The sequence below is a fragment of the Herpailurus yagouaroundi genome, unplaced genomic scaffold (assembly GCF_014898765.1).
Source record: "Herpailurus yagouaroundi ecotype Mexico unplaced genomic scaffold, PumYag 181, whole genome shotgun sequence".
Lineage (NCBI taxonomy): Eukaryota > Metazoa > Chordata > Mammalia > Carnivora > Felidae > Herpailurus > Herpailurus yagouaroundi.
In genome coordinates this window covers 28,641,594-28,667,382 of record NW_024412412.1, presented here as the reverse complement: position 1 = coordinate 28,667,382, position 25,789 = coordinate 28,641,594, and the positions used below count along the sequence as shown (strand labels likewise).

The 25,789-nt window shown below is 36.1% G+C and overlaps 1 protein-coding gene across 3 annotated transcripts in view; it reads right to left on the bottom strand.

The window, feature by feature from the left end:
- The window catches only part of WRN (WRN RecQ like helicase), a 150,873-nt gene that overhangs the window by 25,757 nt on the left and 99,327 nt on the right, over positions 1-25,789 (bottom strand). For 2 of the 3 annotated variants that reach the window (XM_040490190.1, XM_040490189.1), the window contains exons 20-27: positions 24,217-24,398; positions 18,362-18,463; positions 17,985-18,077; positions 12,252-12,393; positions 4,325-4,495; positions 4,150-4,247; positions 2,983-3,055; positions 1,718-1,794 (exon numbers count right to left, since the gene is read on the bottom strand). In XM_040490190.1, the coding sequence (XP_040346124.1) occupies positions 1,718-1,794; positions 2,983-3,055; positions 4,150-4,247; positions 4,325-4,495; positions 12,252-12,393; positions 17,985-18,077; positions 18,362-18,463; positions 24,217-24,398 (938 nt within the window). The remainder of the gene's footprint in view (positions 1-1,717; positions 1,795-2,982; positions 3,056-4,149; positions 4,248-4,324; positions 4,496-12,251; positions 12,394-17,984; positions 18,078-18,361; positions 18,464-24,216; positions 24,399-25,789) is intronic. The other variant, XM_040490191.1, reaches the window with a different exon arrangement.

Sequence of the window (25,789 nt, the reverse complement as noted above, 5' to 3'; positions counted from 1 at the left end):
AGTTAGACAGAGACCACATGACCCACAAAGCCTAAATTATTTACTATCTGATCCTCTATGGAAATGCCAACCTCTGTTCTCAATCATAAATTTGATGTCACTATCCTACTGAAAATCCTCTTAGATCTCATCTCAACTGATCAAGTTGAGTGCCTGAAAGGAAACTGGATATTCTGGACCCTATTTAATTCTCCAGTCTTAAATATTTACCACTCCCTCACTTCCCTCTACCAGATAATTGCTAGCATACTTGTTGAGTTCCTCGTTGTATCATACCTTCTTTTGCTTTCAGGTTTTACTATATGGGCCATTCCTCTGCTCAGAAAACTTCCCCTCATTTCACTTCACTTCTACTTAAGCCTTGATCAAGTGTGACTTCCAAACTGCTTTTCCAAAGTGTTACAACCCTGAATTGTAATTTTATGTTCCCTTACCTGTATATCTCACCAGAGTATAAACCCTGGGAGGGCCCAGGGGTGGGGGCTATGTCTCTGTTTTTCCCCACTCAACCCCACTGTCTAGAATAATACCTGGCATAAGAAGATGCCTAGCAAAACCACAGTAAATGTTTAAATGAAGAAATGCTTCCACATACTGAATGGATATATTGTTTTATACACTACTTAACCTTTTTGTTTACATAAAATGTAGTAATTACTCCATATCTAAACAAAAAGAAATTGTTTTGAGGGGAAGACGTATTATAGTAAATGTTTGTCAGATCCAAAGTAGTATTCTCTAAGTGAGAAATCCATTAGAAAGTAACAGTATCACGGCGCCTGGGTGGCTCAGTTGGTCAAGTGTCCAACTCTTGGTTTCAGCTCAGGTCACGATCTCACGATTTGTAAGTTCGAGCCCCGCATCAAGCTCAGTGCTGACAGTGCAGAGCCTGCTTGGGATTCTCTCACCCTCTCTCTCTGCCCCTCCCTCATTCGTGCTCCCAGGCTCGCTCTCTCAAAACAAATAAACTCAAAAAAATTTTTTAAAAAAGATAGTAACAGCATCAGAGCACATTAATGTATTTTCACCTGATACATATATAAACATAGTCCATTCAATAATCTGTGTATAAAGGTCCTGACAAGTTTTTCAAATTCTCCATCTTCAGACCTTCTGTAATTCTGTACATTCTCCATACTTTCATTAAGTCAGCAAATCAGACAGCAAGCTCCAAAGTACAATAGGTACATTCATTATTTGTACCAACTCTCATATTTACCATTTTATATTGCCATATGATGTATTTTAAGTGGGCTGGAAATATATATTTTATACAAATATAATGAGTGCTTAGATGCTAGAGGTTGAAAAATATAGATTTGAAAGTCAGCTCTAGTATGAGCTATGTGCAACTGAACAAGTTAGTTAACTTCTTCACCCTTGGTATCTTCAACTTTAAAATGGGAATAAATACTGGTGGTTAACTCATAGGCTGTTGTAAGAATTAAATAAGATATTACAAATAATATACTTAGCATTTAGTACAGAGTTTGGCAAACAATAATACCCAAGAAGTGTTAGTTATTAAATTAATGTTAATACTATCATTTTATAGGTCTTCTTCAATAATTCTAACACTGGAGGCTTATGCTTTAACTTTTAACTTCCTTCTGCCAATTGAAATAGCCCAACATCTGACAGATATTTACCTTTAGGAAAGGAAGAAAAAAGGTATTGATATAGTAAGTATAGAAAATAAAAATTTTCAACTCTGTACCTTCTTTTGGGAATGTTACTGCCAGAAGAAATTTTATCAGATGCTTTGTAAGAATACATCTTCTCCAAGTTAGACTGCTTTTAAACATAGAAAGGTCCATTAAAAAAATCCAAAGTTTCAAAAACTTTTAAATATGAAAAGAATACGATATAAAATCTCACGATTACAATTTCTCCTCTAAGTCATCAAATAAATCACCTGAAAATAAGCTCTTAGATTATCAACTTCTAGGATGCTGGCAGTTAGTCCTATTCCTCCCAAATGTAGAGAATATATGATCAAAACAATTATTTGACACGCAGCAGAGGCCAAAGTTACAAAATGATTCAGTTACATTCTGCATACTTTAATAAAACAAAAACTTTACCAAAAAATTTAATTCACCACATTTTCCTATTACTCCAGTGTTCCAATTACGTGAAGTCTACCTGTGGGTATTTAATCTATAATAGTTATCTAAGACCCAAAACATAAAAGAAGAACATATGTATGCATGTGTGTATGTGAGTGTGTATATAGTTTTACTGAGAACTTTTAGGAATCGGACTTATTTGTTTTCTATCAATTAAATGTATTCATAATGTGTAAAAAAGAAAAAAACTCCAGGCCAAATGAGTTATAAAATAGGCTTTAAAAAAATCAAAATACTGGGCGCACCTGGGTGGCTTAGTCGGGTGAGCGTTCGACTTCGGCTCAGTTCATGATCGTGAGTTCGAGCCCTGCATCAGGCTCTCTGCTTACAGCTCAGAGCCTGGAGGCTGCTTCAGATTCTGTGTCTCCCTCTCTCTCTGCCCCTAACCCACTCACATTCTGTCTCTGTCTCTCTCAAAAATAAATAAACATTAAAATTAATTAATTAAATTTTTAAAAAACTAAAAAATCAAAATAGGTGTGCCTGAGTGGCTCAATGAGTTAATAAGCATATGACTTTAGCTCAGGTCATGATCTCACAGTTCGTGGCTTTGAGCCCCATGTTGGGATCTGTGATGACCACTCAGAACCTGGAGCCTGCTTTGGATTCTGTGTCTCCCTCTCTCCCTGTTCCTCCCCTGCTCGTGCTTTTTCTCTCACTCTCTCAAAAATAAACAAACATTAAAAAAATCAAAATAAGTTACTTCTCAAAAATTTCTGCTATTGATCCCAGAAATTATATACTGCATATTTTATTGTTCATTTCGCTACTCTTTCCAAAGTTTATGTTTTGTTACATAAAGCATTTCACTTAATAAGGAAATAAATAAGAACCACCTCTTTAACAAACAAACCTTCTCTGCAGTTAATTCAGTTGGTTCTTGAGTATAGGAACACTGTTGCATGCCAAGTGATACGGTTTTAGAACTGAAAAATAATAAAATTAAGTTATCTCAAATGTCAAAGTGTAACTATCTAATTATCTAATATCGTCACACCTCCACTCTTAGAAAGGCAGATGAGATTTCATTACTGTTTCAGAATTGAGGATTTTTAAAAATAATTTATTTTAGAACAAGCTCTGGAATGTGCTTTTTAAGCTCTTCAAAGTTTAAGTTTAAAGCTCCTTAAAGTTTAAGTTTAAAGCTCTTGGGGTGCCTGGGTGGCGCAGTCGGTTAAGTGTCCGACTTCAGCCAGGTCACGATCTCCCGGTGCGTGAGTTCGAGCCCCGCGTCAGGCTCTGGGCTGATGGCTCAGAGCCTGGAGCCTGTTTCCGATTCTGTGTCTCCCTCTCTCTCTGCCCCTCCCCCATTCATGCTCTGTCTCTCTCTGTCCCAAAAATAAATAAACGTTGAAAAAAGAATTAAAAAAAAAAAAATAAAGCTCCTTAAGGTGTTTGAAGTTTAAAAGAAAAATTGACAATCTAATGCACAATTATAAACAATTACAGTGAACAACACTATTATAAACTTCAAAGTTGCAATGACACTAGGTTGTTCTCAACACAGAAAGAAATAATTATTTGACATGCTAGAAGTTTTAGCTAAAGTATTGTAATCATACTGTAGTGTATAAATCTAACAAACCAATATGTTATACACTTCAAACTTACACGATGTTGTATGTCAATTATATCTCAATTTTTTAAAAAAAGGAAAAAAACCAAATGATCAACAACATGTAAAGATATTAAAAAGAAGGCAACAAGTATATTCCCTTCCCACCGTCTACACATAAGAAGGAAATATAATGTATTGACTCTTCAACACTGATCTCAGCACTGCTTCATTAACCAATGGGAAAGCAGCTTTCTAAACACCTCACCTACTTTTTATCAACCAAGAAAATGTTCTATGATTTCTCTTTCACCCACTGACTCCCACCCTCAAACTAGCTAAAAGAGGTATGCTAAAACAATCTTTACTCATTTTATCTTTGTGGTGTCTGTAAATTGGTATAATTTGACATTTCAACTACAAAAAATCCAGAAGTTAAAAAAAAAAAACACCTGAAAAACGAACCTTGGTTGAGGAAACTCTGTTAGACACAATTCTTCATTAGCTTGAAGGATAAGTTTCTTAGGAAATTCTGTTTTGGCTTTATCAAGCCAGTCTCTACCCTGTTGAATACAAGAAGAATCTCTTAATGAAGAGTGAGTAAAATTAAATCAAACAGGTAGACTTCTACATTGTTTACCTTTTTCGTAAGAGTGCAAATCCTTATAAATTTGGAAGACCCAGGAATTTCCGTCAAGAATCCCTCAGTCATGAGCTGACGGGACAAAGCCTTCCACCAATTCTCTGTGTGATCCTTGCCATTGCCAAATAAATCATGTCTGCGATATTGATCTGCAAGACGCTGGGAATTCTGAAATTAGGAATAAAATCAATATCTAAAAATGCTTATTGAGTTAAACAGGATAAGTGAAACAGAACTGTCTATTCATTTTTGGGTTTTTTTGTTTTGTTTTTTTTTTTTTTTAAAAGGGGTTTTTAATTTTTTTTTTTTTTTTCAACGTTTATTTATTTTTGGGACAGAGAGAGACAGAGCATGAACGGGGGAGGGGCAGAGAGAGAGGGACACACAGAATCGGAAACAGGCTCCAGGCTCTGAGCCATCAGCCCAGAGCCCGACGAGGGCTCGAACTCATGGACCGCGAGATCGTGACCTGGCTGAAGTCGGACGCTCAACCGACTGCGCCACCCAGGCGCCCCTCATTTTTGGGTTTAACACTAAATCTCAGCTTTAAAAACGTATGAAATTTTATGCCCGTCCTGCTTGTTCTGAATACTTAAGCCATAAATAAATATATAATCAAAGTAGAGTTGCTTTTCTGTCTAAAATAATGGCAGGTAATTCTGCATATAATTCACACGCATTTTACAATGCATAGGCTGGGATATGTTTGTAATATTTAACCTAGGCTATTTAGACCTTTTATTAACATACATTGTCTGAAAATAGAAATCATCATCTGCAGCATGAGACTAGGAGCTTGGGTGTTAAGAGGCAGTGTGATCCAGCAGCTAGTAATCAGTGAGTACATGACAACTCACTTCCCACTGCATGGCTGCATTTGTGGTGCTTTTGTTCAAGAGGTACTGCAAAGTTTACTTCATCACTTCTGATTTAGCTGCTTGACTGAGATACCCCAGAAAAAGCAAGTGCATGCTACACAGTTGCTGTTTTTGAGATTTTTTTTTTTCCTAAGTGAAGAGAGGATTCCAAACTGAAGACTCTTTGCAAGCCATCAAGTTTTAACAATGTTGGGGAAGCTAGTCTGTCACGTGCAATTCTCTTGTCCTCTAATGGAAATGACTCTTCCCACATTGCCCCCCACAAAGTACTTTTCCATTCATTCGCTCTGCCCTCTCACTACCTCCTTCCCATACCCTACACATTTAAGTACCACCTTTAAATGTCTATAGTATTACACGGACAAAGTGCTTTATGGAAAGTTGCTCCTCTCTAATGTATTTGTGGTGAATAGGGCAGATGGTAATTCAAGAGTCATTCTAACCTTCATCCACTGTGACTTCTTTTCTTGCAGAATCTGGGAAGTTACAAATACTTCTTCTCAAAATCCCTTGCAGCTAGAGTTCTGGGTATGATTTAAGTTCCACTATTCAGATGCATTTTTTCATGACATCTATAGGCAGGAAGTTGAGCTAAGGATACTCTTCCACTATTTTTTGCAGGTATGCAGGATCATGGAGGTGTTTGCTTTTTATGAGGAAGTGTTAGCACAGAACCCAGCATACAACTACTGGCTTCCTGAGTATCAAGAGGCATCCGTTTTTTTGGATACAAATTATAGCGACTGCAGGGTGATTACCAGAGCAAGCACAAGGGGAACCTCCCTGATTGTTAGAGCTCCCTCTTGGGTGCACTTTGGGGTCTGGTGCTGTAGCAGTGGCTTGCCAAGCTGACAGATAGCTTCTTGTCACAGAAGAGGCAGCAGCTCTTAGGATCAACTATCCAGTACAATGTTATCAACAATACCATAAGCTATTTAATGCACAGTAATACATACTTTTCTGTTTAAATTACTTAGAGTGATCCTGAGATAATATAAATTCTGTATTTTAGAATATGTTTCAAAAACATTCATCCTTTGAATATGTCAAGAGGTTACTATATTCTAAAAATTTTAATATAAAACGCAGTCTAAAATTTTAGAAACAGGCAAAGCCTGCCATTCAACATTTTTACATTTCACCTATACTCCATGAAGGTTTAACAACCAGTGCATTTAAAAATCCAGGGATCAAAATCAAAACAATTTATAGGATGAGTTCCAGCAGACATGACTCAAGCACTATAAAGGCTCTCTATTACGAACGTATTGGTTTTATTCACCTGACGAGAATGTTACAGCTACCCGTTTATCATTCTGGAACGTTAAACATGTGAATACAAGTGAAAGAGCCTAATTAAAACCGATTCCTCATACAAAGGAAATCTAGGCTGCAATCAGATTAAACTGGAATGAATTCTGATCAGAGACACACTGGTGCCTAGATACTGAGCTTAACACATAGGCTTCTGATAGGTTTAGTTAACAGAATCTGTAACATGCATTCTATTTATCTTAAAAATAAAAATAGAAATAGAAGTCTTTTTACTAAAATGGCTAAGTAATGAGCTTTAATATCATGATAATTATATTTACCAAAACTTTACTGGAACAAGATTTAGAGAAACAGAAACACCCGGGTACAACATGGTACCTTTTTCCTTAGTAACAATCCCTATAGCCTGCTTCGGATTCTGTGTGTGTCTCTCTCTCCTCCTCCCCTGCTCATGCTCTGCCTCTCTCTGTCTCTCAAAATAAATAAATGTTAAAACAAACAAACAAAAAATCCCTACCTACGCCAACTGACTTTGAGTTGACTTAAACAGAATGTTTAAAATCAAACATCAGAGACTTTTAGAGCTAGAAGGAACACTGGAGCTCTTTGATCTACTTGGTCAGTTTTTACTCATGTTGCTAACAAATAATCAGAGGCTCAAAGATGTTTAGTGGAAGCCTAAGGTCCTAGAACTAGAACACAGACCTCAAGACTACTAGTTCTAATCTTTTATTACTATATTATGTGTACACACACACACAAATATACCTATACAACACACACATACACAACATAGATACTATATATGCATATAGTATATATGCATATACATAAACATATACATACACATATATATGCACATACACATTGATCATAGTCACTCCAGCAAGACTACCTGGATTCACATCACAGCTCTGGCACTTACTAGATTCTTGACTTTGGGCAAGTTACTTAACTTATCTGGGTTTCTATTTCCTCAGCTGCTATAGAAGTATTAACAATAGCATCTATCTCCTGGGGATGTGATGAAGACTGAGTACCCAAGACAGAGCCTGGCTCAGTGACATTAACTTTCTTCTTATTAGTTAACAGCTGATGCTTTAACTCAACCTGAATTTCTTAATCTAAAAGAAAATCCATGACTTAGTACCTAGTCGGTTTTCCCTGTAACACCTGTAATGGCACTCTATCTCTGCTAGGAGCTTATACTAATAGTAGGAGATTCTATTGCTTGCAAAGATATTAAATTGCCTAACCAGTACTTATTAGCAATCTCAACACTAAAATTATTCCTCTAGCCTTTCCTTTCATAAGAAAGAAAGAAAGAAGGAAAGAAAAGAAGGAAAGGAAAGAAAGCAAGCAAGCAAGCAAGCAAGCAAGCAAGCCTGAAGGCAATGGACACATTTAATAGTAGGAAACAGTGAGATTTTTTTCTAATCAGCAAGGAGTAATTGTCCTTCCCCTCACGATCAATAATCATCATGAATGCTATGTACCGTTGAATAAATTTACGTTGTCTTGTGTCCATGGCAATCCTCATGTCCAGAAAGCTGCTATAGAGACTACTGGATTTGGGCACTGATTTTACACACATTTTACACACCCATCCCATACCAGTCGCATTCATTCTCCAGATCATTGAACCCAGAAACAAAAGTGTAAAATCGCCTGTGAACAGCATGATAAATAGAAAAGGCACTAAACGGTAGTCGGGAGGGCTGCTTGCTCATCCTGATTCTGCAACAAGGTAATAGTATGATCAGGGCAGGTCCTCTAACTCTTAGGGATTCAGCATTGATCACTGTAAAATAAGGCGATACACAGGGTTAAACAGTCTTTTTGCTTTAGGAGTCTACAGTTCTTTAAGACACACTCAAAAAGGGAAATTATCTCACTCTTTTATTTTAAAAATTAGGTTGGGATAATAAAGAACACCAAACTGGCATATAAAGGAATGTGGAAACCTACTAATTAGCAGATAAGAGTTAGAATGAAGTGAGAAGACTGGCTGGGACACACGACCCAAAGAATCACTTTCTGATAAAAGCAAAATCTCTGAACCTCTACCTAGCAGAGAAAACAAATGCACTTGCCACTTATCTGAAGTAACTTCTTTAAAAATCACAACTATTCTGTGTGGTCATTTTTTGTGGTAGGAATGTCACATTCTCCTCCACCTTTCTTCCCTCATTCCATCTCTAAATGCCAAAATCTACTGTATCTCCCACAAAACAAGAAGTTCCAGAGATAGTGGCAGAATCACAAAGACTTCTCTAATTTCTCAGCTATTAACAAGCACTCTCTCGAGGACTCAGATCTACTCAAATGTCCTTTATCTCTTTCAATGCTACACTATACTATCTATCTATCTATCTATCTATCTATCTATCTATCTATCTATCATTAACACCTTTCCTATTAGATGATGAGTTTCATGTAATTCAGGTTTGGGATTCCCCACAAAATACAGTGTCTTACACACACACACACACACACACACACACACACACACACACACACACAAAGATGTTTAATAATTAGTGGGAAAAAATAGGTATAAGCTCTAACTCAACAAGTTTTAAATCTCCATGTTATTTAAGTGCAAACAAAACCAGCCTAGTTTCTATTTACATTTTCACTTTGTTCCTTTTGACTTTTTCCCAATTCCCACAAGCCAAAGAAGTTCAGAGCTGCCACTCCAGGGCTTAACAAAGTCACTCCCAGAGCTGTTATTGTGCAAAATAAAATCAAAAGATTAAAAAAATATCTATCTCTAGGGTTATATTTCAATCGGACAAAATAGCTTACCCAGAAAATTAAATGGATAACCCTCTTCTGTATGATAGATTTAAAACTATACAGGGTGATTAAAACTACCAATAGTTTGCTAGTGGCTGCCTAGTCAAAGCGTCTTTTATCAAAAGTGTTACCTAACTCTGGAGCCATGACAAGGTTTAGCACTTTGATAATGTGATTAAAAATGCGGTTTCACTTAATGTCTTGGTTATTAAAATTAAGGACTGTGTTTCTGTTTTCTATAAAATCATGATAACTGCATATCTTACCACTCATTCACACAGGGTGTTTAAAAATATTTATGTGGTGAGATGTTTAGACAGCTAAAACAAAGTTCCTTAGGCACCATTTCTACTATTTAATCTCTAATTAAAACTTTGTTTTAAAAACAAAATTTTAGGGGCGCCTGGGTGGCTCAGTTGGTTAGGCATCCGATTTCGGCTCAGGTCATGATCTCACGGTTCGTGGGTTCAAGCCCCAAGTCGGGCTCCATGCTGACAGCTCAGAGCCTGGAGCCTGCTTCAGATTCTGTGTCTCCCTCTCTCTGCCCCTCCCCCGTGCTCACGCTCGCACGCTCTCTCTCAATCTCTCTCTAAAAAATAAACATCAAAAAAATGTGGTTTTTTTTAAACAAAAAAGCAAATTTTAAACTCCATTCACAAATGCCTGAATGGCTGCATAACCGTTTATACCATTTAGAAATATCTTGTGTAAGAAAGGAGAAACATATGCTGCTTAAATCATTTTTGTTATATATATATATATAAACATCTTTTTAAAATGCCAAGTTTTCAGTTTAAGATATTTATCATATTACAGATCAAAATTAACTACAAAGATATCAATTTTTTCTAAATTAGTTAAGGTGGACAATTTGTCAAATTCCTAAAGGAATTATAATTATAATTTTTAAAATAATATCCCAGTAGGTACCAAGATCACTGAAATGGAAGGAAAAAAAATTGCCTTATTTTCCTTGTAGTTAATGTCTACAAATTTTTGTTAAGTGGTACTTTTTGAAAAGTTTTGCACTTTTACCTAGCAAGGGTAGTATAAAATTTCACAAAGAATAAACTTCTTAATTTGAAGACTCCCAGAAGAGACCGTCAGTATTAGAGGTCTGACTTGGTTTTCAAATAATAGGTGAAATTCGATCCCTCTTGTGACCAGTTCAAGTTTGTGTAGGAGCCCACTTACACTTCTTTGTTGATACTGGATACTGCTGGATCATACCAAATTAAACAAGGATAATTTTTATAAATTACACACTCAACTGGGATATACAGGTTTTGAAGATGACAGAGACAGAAGAAACTTTCACAGATCTCAATTAAACTTAATCTATCCCTTGCAATTTCAAGTCTTTAATAAAAAAGATAGAAAAAAAATATTAGCACTCATAGCAGCTAAATCCAAGTTCCTTAACTTGGAACACTAATTAATTAATTAACTGTGGTAACACTATTAAATTTCTAATCAAACTGGTGATTTGATAACAAAATTAGAATGGGACGGGGGAACAAATCTTAAATTCGATTCAAAATCTAAAAACATTGCTACCTGAAAAGTGAACATATTTTCAATATTCCACTAAAAATATTTCACAACTAACTTGTCTATTTCTAAACAAGAAAAAAACTCGATATAAATATTTATATGAAGCATTCAAGTATTTAACAAATAAATGCTCACTTAAATTATTTTTTAAATTCTACATACAAAGTGAGAATATTCATCTCTACTTTTAAGTATTTTTTTTTTTTTTTTTTTACTTTTTTGTTAGAACACAAGGAGGGGAAGAGAAGAGAGAGAGGTAGTCACAGAATCTGAAGCAGGCTCTAAGCTCTGCGCTGTCAGCACAGAGCCCAACGCAGGGCTTGAACCCACAGACCGCGAGATCATGACCTGAGCTGAAGTCGGTCAGCCAAACAACTGAGCCACCCAGGTGCCCCATATTTTAAGTATATTTTTAATAAATATACAAATTTGTGAAGGATTCTATCTCCCACTTTTGGTTTATTTAACTAATATTAATACCTAATAACTCAGCTTTACTTTGCAGTCTTCTAAATCAGAAATAAAATCATATGAACCAAAGGACTACAGAATTTAAGGGTCATGACTTACTCATATTGTATTTGCAACTGTTAGAATAATTCTGGCACACTAATTGCGGAAAAATAATAAAAGTGGCTGAATTGACTATCACTATTTATTCACTGGTAAGGTCAAACAAAAACTTTGGAATTTTAAATATCTGTGATAAGCAGAATAGAAGTAAAGAAAAAATATACTGCCAAATATTGTTATTGAACTGAGACATTTACAAATAATCGCTAAAGTTAAAGTTTTGTTCAAAGCATTTACTACTTTCCTGGGCACAAAAGAGACAATTTTGTTCTATTTGTCTCCTGATACAATGAAAGTTAACTTTTCTTAAGCATCCTAAGAAAGAGCAGGTTAGGGATTCATCCAACCAACTGCAATAAGCTAATACAATGCTTCTAGAAGGAGGTGTAGAGCTGCACATCAACCTGAAATATGAAAACAGGAGTAGGTATGATAACACACAGGTTTTGTCAAAAGTAATGAATGTAGGGGCGCCTGGGTGGCGCAGTCGGTTAAGCGTCCGACTTCAGCCAGGTCACGATCTCGCGGTCCGTGAGTTCGAGCTCCGCGTCAGGCTCTGGGCTGATGGCTCAGAGCCTGGAGCCTGTTTCCGATTCTGTGTCTCCCTCTCTCTCTGCCCCTCCCCCGTTCATGCTCTGTCTCTCTCTGTCCCAAAAATAAATAAAAAACGTTGAAAAAAAAAAAAAAAAGTAATGAATGCAGTGCTTAATTGGAACTTAATATGGCTCTCTGAGTTTCTAACAACTCATTTAAGGCCAAAGCTACAATTCTAATACAGCAAACCTCTGAAGAAAAGTATAACAGGAGTACAAGAAGAACAATGAAGGTGATTCACAGACACTTACAGATCCTCGGAGAAATAAAATCGGAAGCCCAATTCCAAACTTTTCTCCTAAGATGTTCACAGCAGATAATAGCTGGAATGCCTGTGGACCGAAGTCCTGTGGGGTATCATCTAAGTCATCAATGGAAAAGCAACGATCCAATCTAAGTAATAATAGGATAGAAAGTTTAGCTAAGGCAAGTACCTTTAGAAATAAAAAGATTTACTGAAATTATTAGACAAGTTAAAAAAAAAATCTCAAATACACCAACTGCTTCATAAGCTACAAATAAAGTTCATTACAGCCAAGACCACGTGAAATGTGTAAAACATGGAATATAAACCACAATATAGCTCTGCACGTTATGTTGAGAGTTCTCAACCCTAGTGCCCTAGAACACAAGTTTCACAGTTGGTAACTCAGACCATAAACGGAAGAAGAGGAAGGAGTTCAAGCAAGCAGAATGCAGAATTATAGCTTGAAAAGCTCCACTTGACTGATTATATAAATATTGGACTTTTGGGTTAGGTTGTGATCGAAGAAAAAGTTTGTTGCAAAAAAAAAAAAAAAAGTAACTTAAAAACCAAATCTCCTATGCAATAAATTATTAAACTCTGATGCCTGTACAATATGACAGAAAGATAAACTGCACCTCATTTGAATCCATTTAGAAGTTACATTCCTAAGCCTTCCTTTAGGTAGATTTGGAATTATCATTAATACAAATGAGAATTCTTTAAAGCAGATTGAGAACAAAAGGACTCCTTAGAGAAAATTAACTAATACAGTTCAACTATCTAATTCAATTGCTTTCTTTATAACAAATAGCTTTGAAATAGCAATAAGAATATATTCAATATTCCAGATATAATAATATGTTTGGGGGGGGGTAGAGACTATGCTTAGGTTTATCCTCCTATTCTAATTTTCTTTAGTAGGATAATTAGGTCATTAATTCTCTTTTCTAATATGAATAGTTAAAGCTATCTGATTCTCACAAAGTACCACCTATACTGGATCTTAGAAGTTTTAATGTAAAGATCTTAAAGTTTTAATTTAATAAAGTATTATTGTAAATATCACTAAAGTTCTAAAAATGTTTTAATTTCCATTCTTTCTTTGATTTATGAGTAATTTAAAAGTGTTATTTTTAATTTCCAAAGGAATGAGAATTTTTCTATCCTCTTCCTTTTTTTTCAAATTTTTTTAATTTTTATTTTCTTAACATTTATTTATTATTTAGAGACAGAGAGAGACAGAGCATGAGCAGAGGAGGGGCAGAGATAGGGGGAGACACAGAATCTGAAGCAGGTTCCAGGCTCTGAGCTGTCAGCACAGAGCCCGACGTGGGGCTTGAACTCATGAACCGTCAGATCATGACCTGAGCCGAAGTCGAACACTTGACCGACTGAGCCACCCAGGCACCCCGTCCTCTTATTTCCTTTAATTCAAATACATTGTGATCAGAAAAAAATGGTGTGTTCAGGACGCCTGGGTGGCTCAGTCGGCTGAGGGTCCAACTCTAGCTCAGGTCATGATCTCACAGTTCATGGGTTTGGGCCCCACGTCGGGCTCTGTGCTGACAGCTCGGAGCCTGGAGCCTGCTTCAGATTCTGTGTCTCCCTCTCTCTCTCTGCCCTTCCCCTGTTTGCGCTCTGTCTCTCTGTCTCTCTCAGAAATAAATAAACATTAAAAAAAAAATTTTTTTTTTAATAAAAGAAAAAGTGGTGTGTTCAATACCATTACACAGAAAACTTCTGAGACAACACTACAGTCTAGTCATAGGGGCTAGAAAACTTTTATAAAGGGCCAAGATAGTAAATAGTTTAGGCTTTGTGGGCTATATGGTCTCTGTGTCACAATTACTAGGCATTCAACTCTGCAAAAACAGCCATAGACAACATATAAACCAAAGGGTATGCTGCATTCTCAGATGTTTGGGTCATCCACACAGACAGCAAAGTGGATTTGTTTACCATGCTCTGCTCTAACACAGAGTCAAATTTTTTATCCATCTTCCATGTATGTTTGAGAAGTGCAGTCTCTAATTCCATGCTTCCAAGCCAGTCTGCTATATAGTTAACCTCGGTTCTGAACAGAACCTGCCCTCAAGTAGTGCACAGCCTACTGTGCCTACAGGTATTATCATTAGATTTGTGGATTGTGAAGTGAAAATGTTTGAGATACATTGTTCTAACTGCTTAGTACGAGGCTCTAAATACCAAGTGTGTAATAAATCACTTGTTACTATGTTGACCACATTTTCTACAGCTCAACATTGTTGGATTGCTTAACCTGTCAATAACTAAAAATTATATCAAACTCCTCTGCTTTAATGGTGCATTTGTTGATTTTTCCAGCTGTTCTGTCAATTTATACTTTGTATATTTGTAGAGTTTGGGGTTTCTTTTTTTTGAGGTGCATAGAACAATTCTGTCCTCTTGGTGGAGCAACTTTTTGGCACTGCACAGAGATCATCTCCATCCCTAATAGTTACTTTTTTGTCTAATAGTAACACAGCTACCACACCTAGGTACACAGCTGACCCAACTAGGTATACCATTTGTTTTTATTTTATTTTTTCAATTAATATACAATTGAATTGACTGTATGCCTGAACATGTGTAAACTTCTACAAATTTAACCACATCTATTGATTCCTATGCATAGACTCACCTAACTACCACAATCAGCCACCAGCACCATCAGGACCCATAACAACTCCATCACTTCAGAGAGTCCCTTGTACTAACAGCCCTTTGTAATCCTACCCTCCACCTCCCTCTAACCGCTGGCAGCCACTGAGATTTTCTTCATTCCTATACTATAGTCTTACTTTTGAGAGAAAATCATATAAATGGGCTCATACTGTAAAACTGGCATGATTTCTTCTTTTAAATGTTTGGTAGAATTTCCCATTTAAACCATTTTGGTGAGAGAATTTTATTTCCAGAGGTTTTTAACAACGACCTGATTTCTTTAACAGTAACTACTATTTATTAATAATAACAATAATAAAAATACTGTTTATTAATATTTGTTACTAAGAAATAAAAATAACAATTTATTAATGACAATAATGAATACTGTTAATAATAACCATAACTGTTATCATTTAATGGTTACTATTAAAGATTATCTATTTCATTGTGGGTGAATTTTGTTAGTTTGAGACTATCAAGGAATTGGGTCCATTTCCTCTGAATATATGCACACTGAGTTATTCATATTGTTTCCTTACTATCCTTTTAATGTCTGTTGGGCCTATAGTGAAATTCTTCTTTCATTCCTAATATTAAGAACCTGTGTCTCCTTTTTTTTTCGTTAGAAACTATCAATTTTATTGACTCTTTCAAAGAATGTGATTTGGAGGTCTTTGATTTTGTTTTCTATTTCATTTACGCTCTTTATTATCTACTCCTTCTGCTTCCTTTTAGTTTACTTTGCTCTTATTTGCTTCCTAAGGTGGAAGTTTAATTACAGATTTGAAACGTTTCCTCTATTATGAGTATTTAATGCTCTAAATCTCCCTCTCATTATTGCTTTAGCTGCATCACATACATTTTGCATTTTCATTTCATTCAGTTCAAGATATTTTCAGTTTACCATGAGACCTCCTCTTTCACTCATGGGTTATTTAGCAGTGTGCTATTAATCTTTAAGTGTTTGGAGACTTTCCTGGTATTTTTCTGTTACTGATTTCTAGTTTTATTCCATTATAGTAGGAAAACACACTCCATATGAACAGAATTCTTTTAAACTTATTAAGGTTTGTTTTATGACCTGGAATATAATCTATGTTTGTGAACATTCCGTCTGTACCTGGGAAGAATGTTTATTCCACTGTTGTTGGGCGGAGTGTTCTTAGATCCAGTTTGTTAATAGTCCTGTTCATTTTTTCTGTCTCAGTAATTTTCTGTCTACTAGTTCATTTAATTACTGAGAGAAGATGCTGAAGTTGACAACTGTAATTATGGATTTCTGTATTTCTCCTTTTAATTGTGACTTCTTTTGTGAACTACATACACATTTAGGATTCTGTATTCTTGGATATGATGGTTGCCTTTATGTGTCAACTTGGCCCAATTATTTGCTTAAACACTAACCTAGATATCGTTACAAAGGTACGTTGCAGATAAGGATTAACACAATCAGTTGGCTTTAAGAAAAAGGAGACTACCATGCATAATCTGAGTCTCATCCAATCAAAAGCAGACCTTAAAGAACAAAGACTGAGGTTTGCTGGAAAACAAGGAATTGTGACTCAAAACTGTTCACACAGAAATCCTGCCTGACTTTGCAGCCTGCCAGCTTGCCCTACATATTTCAGACCTGCCAATCTCCACAACTGCGTCAGCCAATTCCTTCAAACCACTGTGAGTGCGTGTGTGTGTGTGTGTGTGTGTGTGTGTATACATATACATATGTATGTGTCTTTCTGTGGAGAACTATGATTCATCGGTAAATAATACTTTTATCATCATGTAATGTCCTTCTTTATCCCTTGCAATATTCTTTTTCCAAAGGCTCCGCTGTCTAATGTTAAAATAACAACCCCAGCTTTCTTCTGATCAGTGTTACCATGATATACAATTGTTAGCCTTTTATTTTTAACCTACCTATATAATTATACTTGTGGTGAATTTCTTATGGACAGGATATAGTTGGATCATATTTTTGTTCTTTTTTTTTTTTTAATTTTTTTTTCAACGTTTATTTATTTTTGGGACAGAGAGAGACAGAGCATGAACGGGGGAGGGGCAGAGAGAGAGGGAGACACAGAATCCGAGACAGGCTCCAGCTCCGAGCCATCAGCCCAGAGCCTGACGCGGGGCTCGAACTCACGGACCGCGAGATCGTGACCTGGCTGAAGTCGGACGCTTAACCGACTGCGCCACCCAGGCGCCCCTTTTGTTCTTTTTTAAAGCTTATTTATCTATTTGTAAAGTTTATTTATTTTGAGAGTGCATCCAAGTGGGGGAGGGGCAGAGAGTGAGGAAGGGAGAGAATCCCAAGCAGGCTCCACATTCTCAGCACAGAGCCCAACGTGGGGCTCAATCCCAGGAACTTTTCAGCTAAAGTCAAGAGTTGGATGCTTAACCAACTGAGCCACCCAGGGGACCCATATATTTTTAAGTAACCTCTACACCCAATGTGGGCTCAAACTCATGACCCCGAGATCAAGAGTCACATGCTCTTCCAACTGAACCAGCCCAGAGGCCCTAGTTGGGTCATATTTTTAAGTCAATTCTAACAATGTCTACCTTTAAATGGTACCTTTGGACCATTTACATTTAATATAATTACTGATAGATTTAGATCCACCATTTTATTGGTTTACCTATTTATAAAGTAAAATAATGTTGTTTGCTTTGTCTTCTATTTAAATAAAGATTTTGTGGGGGCGCCTGGGTGGCGCAGTCGGTTAAGCGTCCGACTTCATCCAGGTCACGATCCTGCGGTCCGTGGGTTCGAGCCCCGCGTCAGGCTCTGGGCTGATGGCTCAGAGCCTGGAGCCTGTTTCCGATTCTGTGTCTCCCTCTATCTCTGCCCCTCCCCCGTTCATGCTCTGTCTCTCTCTGTCCCACAAATAAATAAAAACGTTGAAAAGAAAAAAAAAAATTAAAAAAAAAAATAAAGATTTTGTTTTTTAAAAACTACAATGCATATCATTCAATGAAAACTCAATTAAAAATTATTTGAAAAGGAAGAAAAAGACTTTTAGAAAGTCTATGTAGAAGAAAAAATCTTTACCTGGACCTGCAATTATCACAGCATTTTTCAGTTTCCATAATACCCACAGAGGCCTTTCGCAGTTGTTTGTCTTCAAAATGAGACAAGATGATTCTACCCAAGAGAAAATTTAAAATTAAATAAAAGAACAAAACCATATATATTAAAACTATTGCTGAAAATAATGAGGTGAAATCATTACTAATTGATTCACCTGAGATCTCATTATCTGGCTTCAGTTTACTGAAGCACAAAGAAAGTTGCCTTAAAAATCAGCACATACATAACACCAACAAAATACTATTTCTAAATATTTCTAATTACTTTGCAAAACTTTTTCTTAAAGGACCACCATTCATAAATCTGTTACTAATTAGTATAAGAAAAATAATACATACTGTCGTCTACATCTTCTGGAAAGAAGATAGTTTTCCATCTTTGCCACCATATTTAGTTTATATAATCGAAACTTTTCACTGGGTATCTGACTAAGAAGGTTCCTGTCAATTACAAATATTACAAGTCAATAAATAAAATTGCATCAGTGATTTTCTTACTTTTAAATTTGTTGTTATTTTTTATAAACTATAGAACCCACACCTCCATCAAGATAAAAAAAAATTTGTATCATCCTGGAAAGCTATTGTGTCCCTTGCCAGTCAATACCCACACGAGAAGCAAGCATTTTTCTGACTTTTATGAAAATTACTTTTTTTTTTTATTTTTTTTTTGAAAATTACTTTTAAAAGAATTCTATGCCTATGCCTAAGATTCAATTTTTTAGCTGCCTATGAAAAATTACTATAAACCCTAAAGTTTTTCATTTTGATTTATATGCTACATGATTTTTGGTAATTTTTCCACTATACATGAATTTTACATTTTCCCAGTAAAAAGTTATTCTTTTTATTTATTTTATATGAAAACTAAAAACACCTATGTAAGCAATACTGAAAGAGGCTCATGATCCAAATATGAGCCTTCATCCCTATTTACTCTTCAGAGGACTTCCCATCCTCCTAAAACTATCTCTGTACTATAGGCTATTATGGGACACCAAAAAAACATCAGAATTAAGTTCCTCTTTCAAACAATTACAACTGATCTTTTCCATAATACTGAACTTATTTAAAATTGTTAGAAATGGTAAAGACATGGCACAAGAAAAGACACTCAGATCAATGGAATAGAATAGAGAACCCAGAAATGGACCCACAAACATATGGCCAATTAATCTCTGACAAAGCAGGTAAGAATATCCAATGGAATAAAGACATCTCTTCAGCAAGTGGTGCTGGGAAAACTGGACAGCAACATGCAGAAGGATGAACCTGGGCCACTTTCTGACACCATACACAAAAATAAACTCAAAATGGATGAAAGACCTCAATGAAAGACAGGAAGCCATCAAAATCCTCGAGGAGAAAGCAGGCAAAAACCTCTTTGATCTTGGCCACAGTAACTTCTTTTTTTTTTTTCCAATATATGAAATTTATTGTCAAATTGGTTTCCATACAACACCCAGTGCTCATCCCAAAAGGTGCCCTCCTCAATACCCATCACCCACCCTCCCCTCCCTCCCACCCCCCCATCAACCCTCAGTTTGTTCTCAGTTTTTAAGAGTCTCTTATGGGCCACAGCAACTTCTTACTCAACACATCTCCGGAAGCAAGGGAAACAAAAGCAAAAATGAACTACTGGGACCTCATCCAAATAAAAAGCTTCTGCACAGTGAAGGAAACAATCAGCAAAACTAAAAGGCAACCGACAGAATGGGAGAAGATATTTGCAAATGACATATCAGATAAAGGGTTAGTATCCAAAATCTATAAAGAACTTATCAAACTCAACACCCAAAAAACAAATAATCCAGTGAAGAAATGGGCAAAAGACATGAATAGACACTTCTCCAAAGAAGACATCCAGATGGCCAACCGACACATGAAAAAATGCTCAATATCACTCATCATCAGGGAAATACAAATCAAAACCACAATGAGATACCACCTTACACCTGTCAAATGGGTTACATTAGCAACTCAGCAACAACAGATGTTGGCGAGGATGTGGAAAAAGAGGATCTCTTTTGCACTGCTGGTGGGAATGCAGGCTGGTGCAGCCAATCTGGAAAACAGTATGGAGGTTCCTCAAAACACTAAAAATAGAACTACCCTACAACCCAGCAATTGCACTACTAGGCATTTATCCAAGGGATACAGGTGTGCTGTTTTGAAGGGACACATGCACCCCCATGTTTATAGCAGCACTATCACCAACAGCCAAAGTATGGAAAGAACCCAAATGTCCATCGATGGATGAATGGATAAACAAGATGTAGTGTATATATACAATGGAGTATTACTCAGCAATCAAACAGAATGAAATCTTGCCATTTGCAACTATGTGGATGGAACTGGAAGGTATTATGCTAAGTGAAATTAGAGAAAGACAAAAATCATATGACTTCACTCATATGCGGACTTTAAGAGACAAAACAGATGAACATAAGGGAAGGGAAACAATAATATAAAAACAGGGAGGGAGACAAAACAGAAGAGACTCATAAATATGGAGAACAAACTGAGGGTTACGGGAGGGGTTATGGGAGGGGGGATGGGCTAAATGGGTAAGGGGCACTAAGGAATCTACTCCTGAAATCATTTGTTGCACTATATGCTAACTAATTTGGATGTAAATTTAAAAAAATAAAAAATAAAACAAGTTAGAAAAAAAAAAAGAAATGCTAAAGACGTATTTTTTTTTTAAATGTTTATTTATTTTTGAGAGAGATAGAGTGTGAGTGGGGGAGGTGCAGAGAGAGAGGGGGGGACAAGCGGGCTCCACTGAGAGCCCGATGCAGGGCTCAAACTCACAAACTGTGAGATCATGACCTAAGCTGAAGTTGGACTTCAACCTACTGAGCCACTCAAGGGCCCCAAGACATCTTTGTTTTTAAAAAGTTAATGCTGCTGTGACTTATCCTGACTCTGTTAATTCTAGTCTTCTTTGAAGAAACCCCATGAATATCAGATATCAGAAGATGACAATCTCCCTTGGCATGTCTTTCCAAGAATTCTTTCAAGAATAAACATAAGTATCATAATAATAATAATAATAAACAGAAGTCTGAATTGAATACATTTCAGATATTTCAAAAGAAAATATTTACATATAAGATCTAATACCTAATCCTGATCCTCATCAAAACGGACCTCACCAATATTATGACTATTCAACCTTCTGACAGACAAAAACACCTCTGCACAATTCTCAAAGATTATACCAACAGGGAATCCAGTTAAGTGAGTTCTGGAAAGTTTGAACACCCAAATGATTTCTTATTCAAAAACATTTTTATGATTTAACACCACCAACCACCATGACTTCCCACATAATTTACCTAAAAGTCTCTTCTATTAACTCTAGTTCTTACTAATCTCATTCTTCCTAGCTCATGGGCTAAAAATTACAGGTGACCATTGAACAACCCGAGTTTAAACTGCATGGGTCCACTTACATGTGAAGTTTTTTTTATAAATACAGTATGGTACTGTAAATGTATTTTCTCTTATGATTTTTTAAAATACATTTTATTTTCTTTATATTATTTATGGTAAGAGTATAGTATATAATAGATTTAACACACAAAATAAGTGCTAATCAACTGTTTATGTTATCCCTAACACTTCCGGTTAACAAGTAGGCTACTGGGAGAGTCAAAGTTATATGCAGATTTTCAACTGCCTGGGGAACGGGCAGCCCTAACCCTCAAGTTGTTCAAGGATCAACTGTAGCTCCTTTTTTGCTTTGTTTCTCACTTCCTTCTCCTCAGAAAGAACAAAGAAAACAATGCCTACACTTTTAAGTACTATAGACTCCCTTATATTTGGTTTAAATGACCTACATTTACCTACTTTTTGTCATCAGTGTCAGTAACAAATCTACAAACATGAAATTATAACCATCTAAAAGCAAATTCAGTTAATAGTTATTCTTCTTATAAGACTTTTAAAATAAAGCACAATATTCCACATAATAAAAATAAGTTGAAAAAAGAGAAAGATTCTAAAAGCAATACCGTAAATAGAAATCAGATGGAACCAGTTGGAAGATCTATTAAATTGAGATTAAACTTTATAAATTACAGTAACCTTTTCAGTGAGAACCAGCAACTCTATTTATTCTCAAACTTTGTGTTTTCTAAAGAAGAGGTTTGTCACAAGGATGACACAGATCTGTCCTAAATCCTATAGTTTTATTTCCCATAGGATGGCTGCAAAGAACAACCTGTCTACACTCAAGATTCAAGCATGGGTTTTCTGGCACCGTTATTTGATTAGTAATCACTGTTACTTCCTGTGAAATCTTAATGAGATAACCATTTAATATATCTTTTGAGACTCAGATAAACAGGAACTATATCTACTAATGACCCTGTAAAGTCATAATATAAAACTCGGGCTGTTAAGTATTCAGCACCTTTTATCACAATGTACAAATAAATCAGAATTGGCAGGAATCAGCATACGCTTGATACAATCCCAAATTTAATAGTATCATGCAGAGCTATACTCTATACCGATTATTTTAGTTTACAAAAAGGTTTACATAGACAAGAGTCAAGAGAAAAACAGTAATGTTCTGTTTATGGGGATGGTTTTATTGACTATGTTAAGAAACAAAAGCTACCACTACTCTTAAAATGATAAGCTTAAAATTTATATCAAACATGTTTACCTAATGAATCTCTATTCTTTCAGATCAACTTACCCTACCACCTCTTGAAAGAAGTCTTACCTGACCTTTTTGGTAAATACACACCCTATTATACACTACTCAATGTAACTTTCCTTCCCTGTACTTAACACAGCTGCAATCTTACACGGATTTGCATGATCTCTTTTAAAAAATCTTTCAGGGAGCCTGGGTGGCTCAGTCGGTTGGGCGACTGACTTCACTCAGGTCATGATCTCACAGATCGTGATTTTGAGCCCCACGTCAGGCTCTGTGCTGACAGCTTAGAGCCTGGAACCTGCTTCAGATTCTGTGTGTCCCTCTCTCTGCCCCCTCCCTGCTCAGTTCTGTCTCTCTGTCTCTCTCTCAAAAATAAACATTAAATAATTTTTTTTAATAAAAAATAAAAAATAAATAAATAAATAATCTTTCCACTATTGGCATTTTCAAACACAAATGCAGAACAGAAAATGAACCCTATGTATTCATACTTGTGTGATTCTGCGATTAAGATCTTCCATTTCCATTATACTCCAAGCCCCATGAAAACAGGAACCATATCTGTTTTCATTTATTTATCACTGTATCCCCAGCACAGAGCATAATGCTTAGAACATAGTGGGCACTCAAAACAGAGCACTGCTGAATGATGAATGAAATAAAAACAGGATTGGATAGGCACTCTTATCATTTTAATAACATGAGCTAATATGTCCATTCAAGAGCTCAATTTATTCAGCTACATGGAGGTGCATTTTGAAAATACCTCATCTTAACAGCCCCATCAGTTACCATATATAAGTTTTTTTCCTGAGGTTTTATCGCCCCTCTGGAAGAGGAAATCAGTTGCTAACAGCTGCCCCTAAAATTTTTGCAAGATGAAGTTTTCCTTTCCTATATAAATCTCATAGAATTTACATGCCAACGAAGATTTGCTTTAAGTTTTCTTACATTTAAACACTGAACTCTTTCATTTTTTTCATGGTAGTCAATCAGTACAGTGAATGGGTACAGTGCAACATGATTATTCACACACAGTCAATGAGAGCTGGCATGCTTTCATAGAACAAAAGAAACAGATGGTAAGGAGAGACAAACAGGAATTGGTAAAAAGTCTCTTGGAATAAGTACCACTGTAGCATGGGAAGAAAGAACCAACAACAAAATAAACGGTATCTGAAGAAACTATGGCTGAACACATATCAAACTTGAGAGGACCTGGGGAGACAGAAAATAGTTTGTCCATGCATGATTAGGAAAGCACCCATACGATCTATGTTCCATTCCCAGTATAGTCCCCATTTAGTTAATTCCTCACACTAAATGAGGTAGAGCTGACATCAGGTCATCTCCTCTGGGTGGCAACACTTACCACGAATGTTCTTGAGATGTCTTGTTTGGGTTTCGTTTCAAATGCACCTAACACATCACTTGAAAGTCTGGATGCTGCTACAAATACTTTCAAAGCTTATGTGGAAAGAAAGAAATCCGCAAGGGTGAAAGCAAGAAATGTTTTTACCTATTTGACTGAATGTCTACTGGAGCCCAGAGTACATGACAAGAACTCTGAAGTCCATCACGGCCGGCTCTCCCAATCTCCTGGTAATAGGATTCCATTTCCTTAGGAGCGCCATAATGAATGACCTTGCGAATGTCAGCTTTATTAATGCCCATGCCAAAAGCTATGGTAGCCACGACACACTAGGAATAAACAACAATGTAGTTTGACAAATATGTAGCAGAACCAAAGCCTTACATCTTTACCTTGTGGTAAAAGTAATTAATTAGTTCATTAACTAAAGTCCCTGGCATGGAACTGAACTTCATATAATTTCAAACAATCACAGGTTAAAAGATCATCTGCACAATTTACAAATCAGGGACTGGCAACCATAAAACAGGATTTCTAATTCCTCACTTAAGTAGCAAATAAAGTGGTCTCTCTGAACACCTATGAGTACAAGACACACAACAGACTCTTAAAGTACTTATTATATTAAGTCTTGCTATTACGACGTTTCAAGAGTCCTTACCTGATTGCACATTATCTTAATATTTTTAGCATTATTATAAGATGGAAGGAAAACTTCTCATTAAAGATGGTAAAATGAAACACGAATTTATCTTTGCATCTTTAAAAAGATAAAATTAGGGGCGCCTGGGTGGCGCAGTCGGTTAAGCATCTGACTTCAGCCAGGTCACGATCTCGCGGTCCGTGAGTTCGAGCCCCGCGTCAGGCTCTGGGCTGATGGCTCAGAGCCTGGAGCCTGTTTCCCATTCTGTGTCTCCCTCTCTCTCTGCCCCTCCCCCGTTCATGCTCTATCTCTCTTTGTCCCAAAAATAAATAAATGTTGAAAAAAAAAAATTAAAAAAAAAAAATAAATAAAAAGATAAAATTAGTAGATATCTAATATGTATGAGCATACTGAAATAAGATTTACATGATTGGGGGAAATTCTAAGGAAGAATTAGTGAGAACACAAAAATAACCAAAAAATTTTAAAGTATTAGCAGCAAAAGAAGATGTATAAGAAAAGTAACTATATACTACATGGCTTAGAAATAAAAGCATTTGCAGAGAAATAATTACGTAAATATATAATATTTATATATTACAGTATATATATCAGTACATATATATACTGATCTAACCAAATTGTTAATGTTGGGAGGAAAGTGGGTTAGAAATACATAAATGGAGTGAGGAGAAGGGCAGGAAGGGGTGTGAAAGGAAGCTAAACTTTCATTCCTCATAATAGGAAGTCAGTGGCAATGCCTAAATCTAATAAATAAGAAACTAAGTAGTAACAGTAAAAGCAATCATTGCAAGATCTAGGGGTAAACACCAAAAGATTAAACTAAAAGAGACAAGAATAGGAAACAGAAGTGGGGAAGGAAGGAGAGTGAGAGGCTACTGTTCTCATTGTTAGCACTATAGAACCAGCTGGTTCTTTAAACTGTGTGTGTAACCAACATAAATTAAAGTGCTATTTAAAAAAAAAAAAATGTATTAAGATGGACCAAGAGTGGAAGGAAGGAAAGAAGGAAGGAAGGAAGGAAGGAAGGAAGGAAGGAAGGAAGGAAGGAAGGAA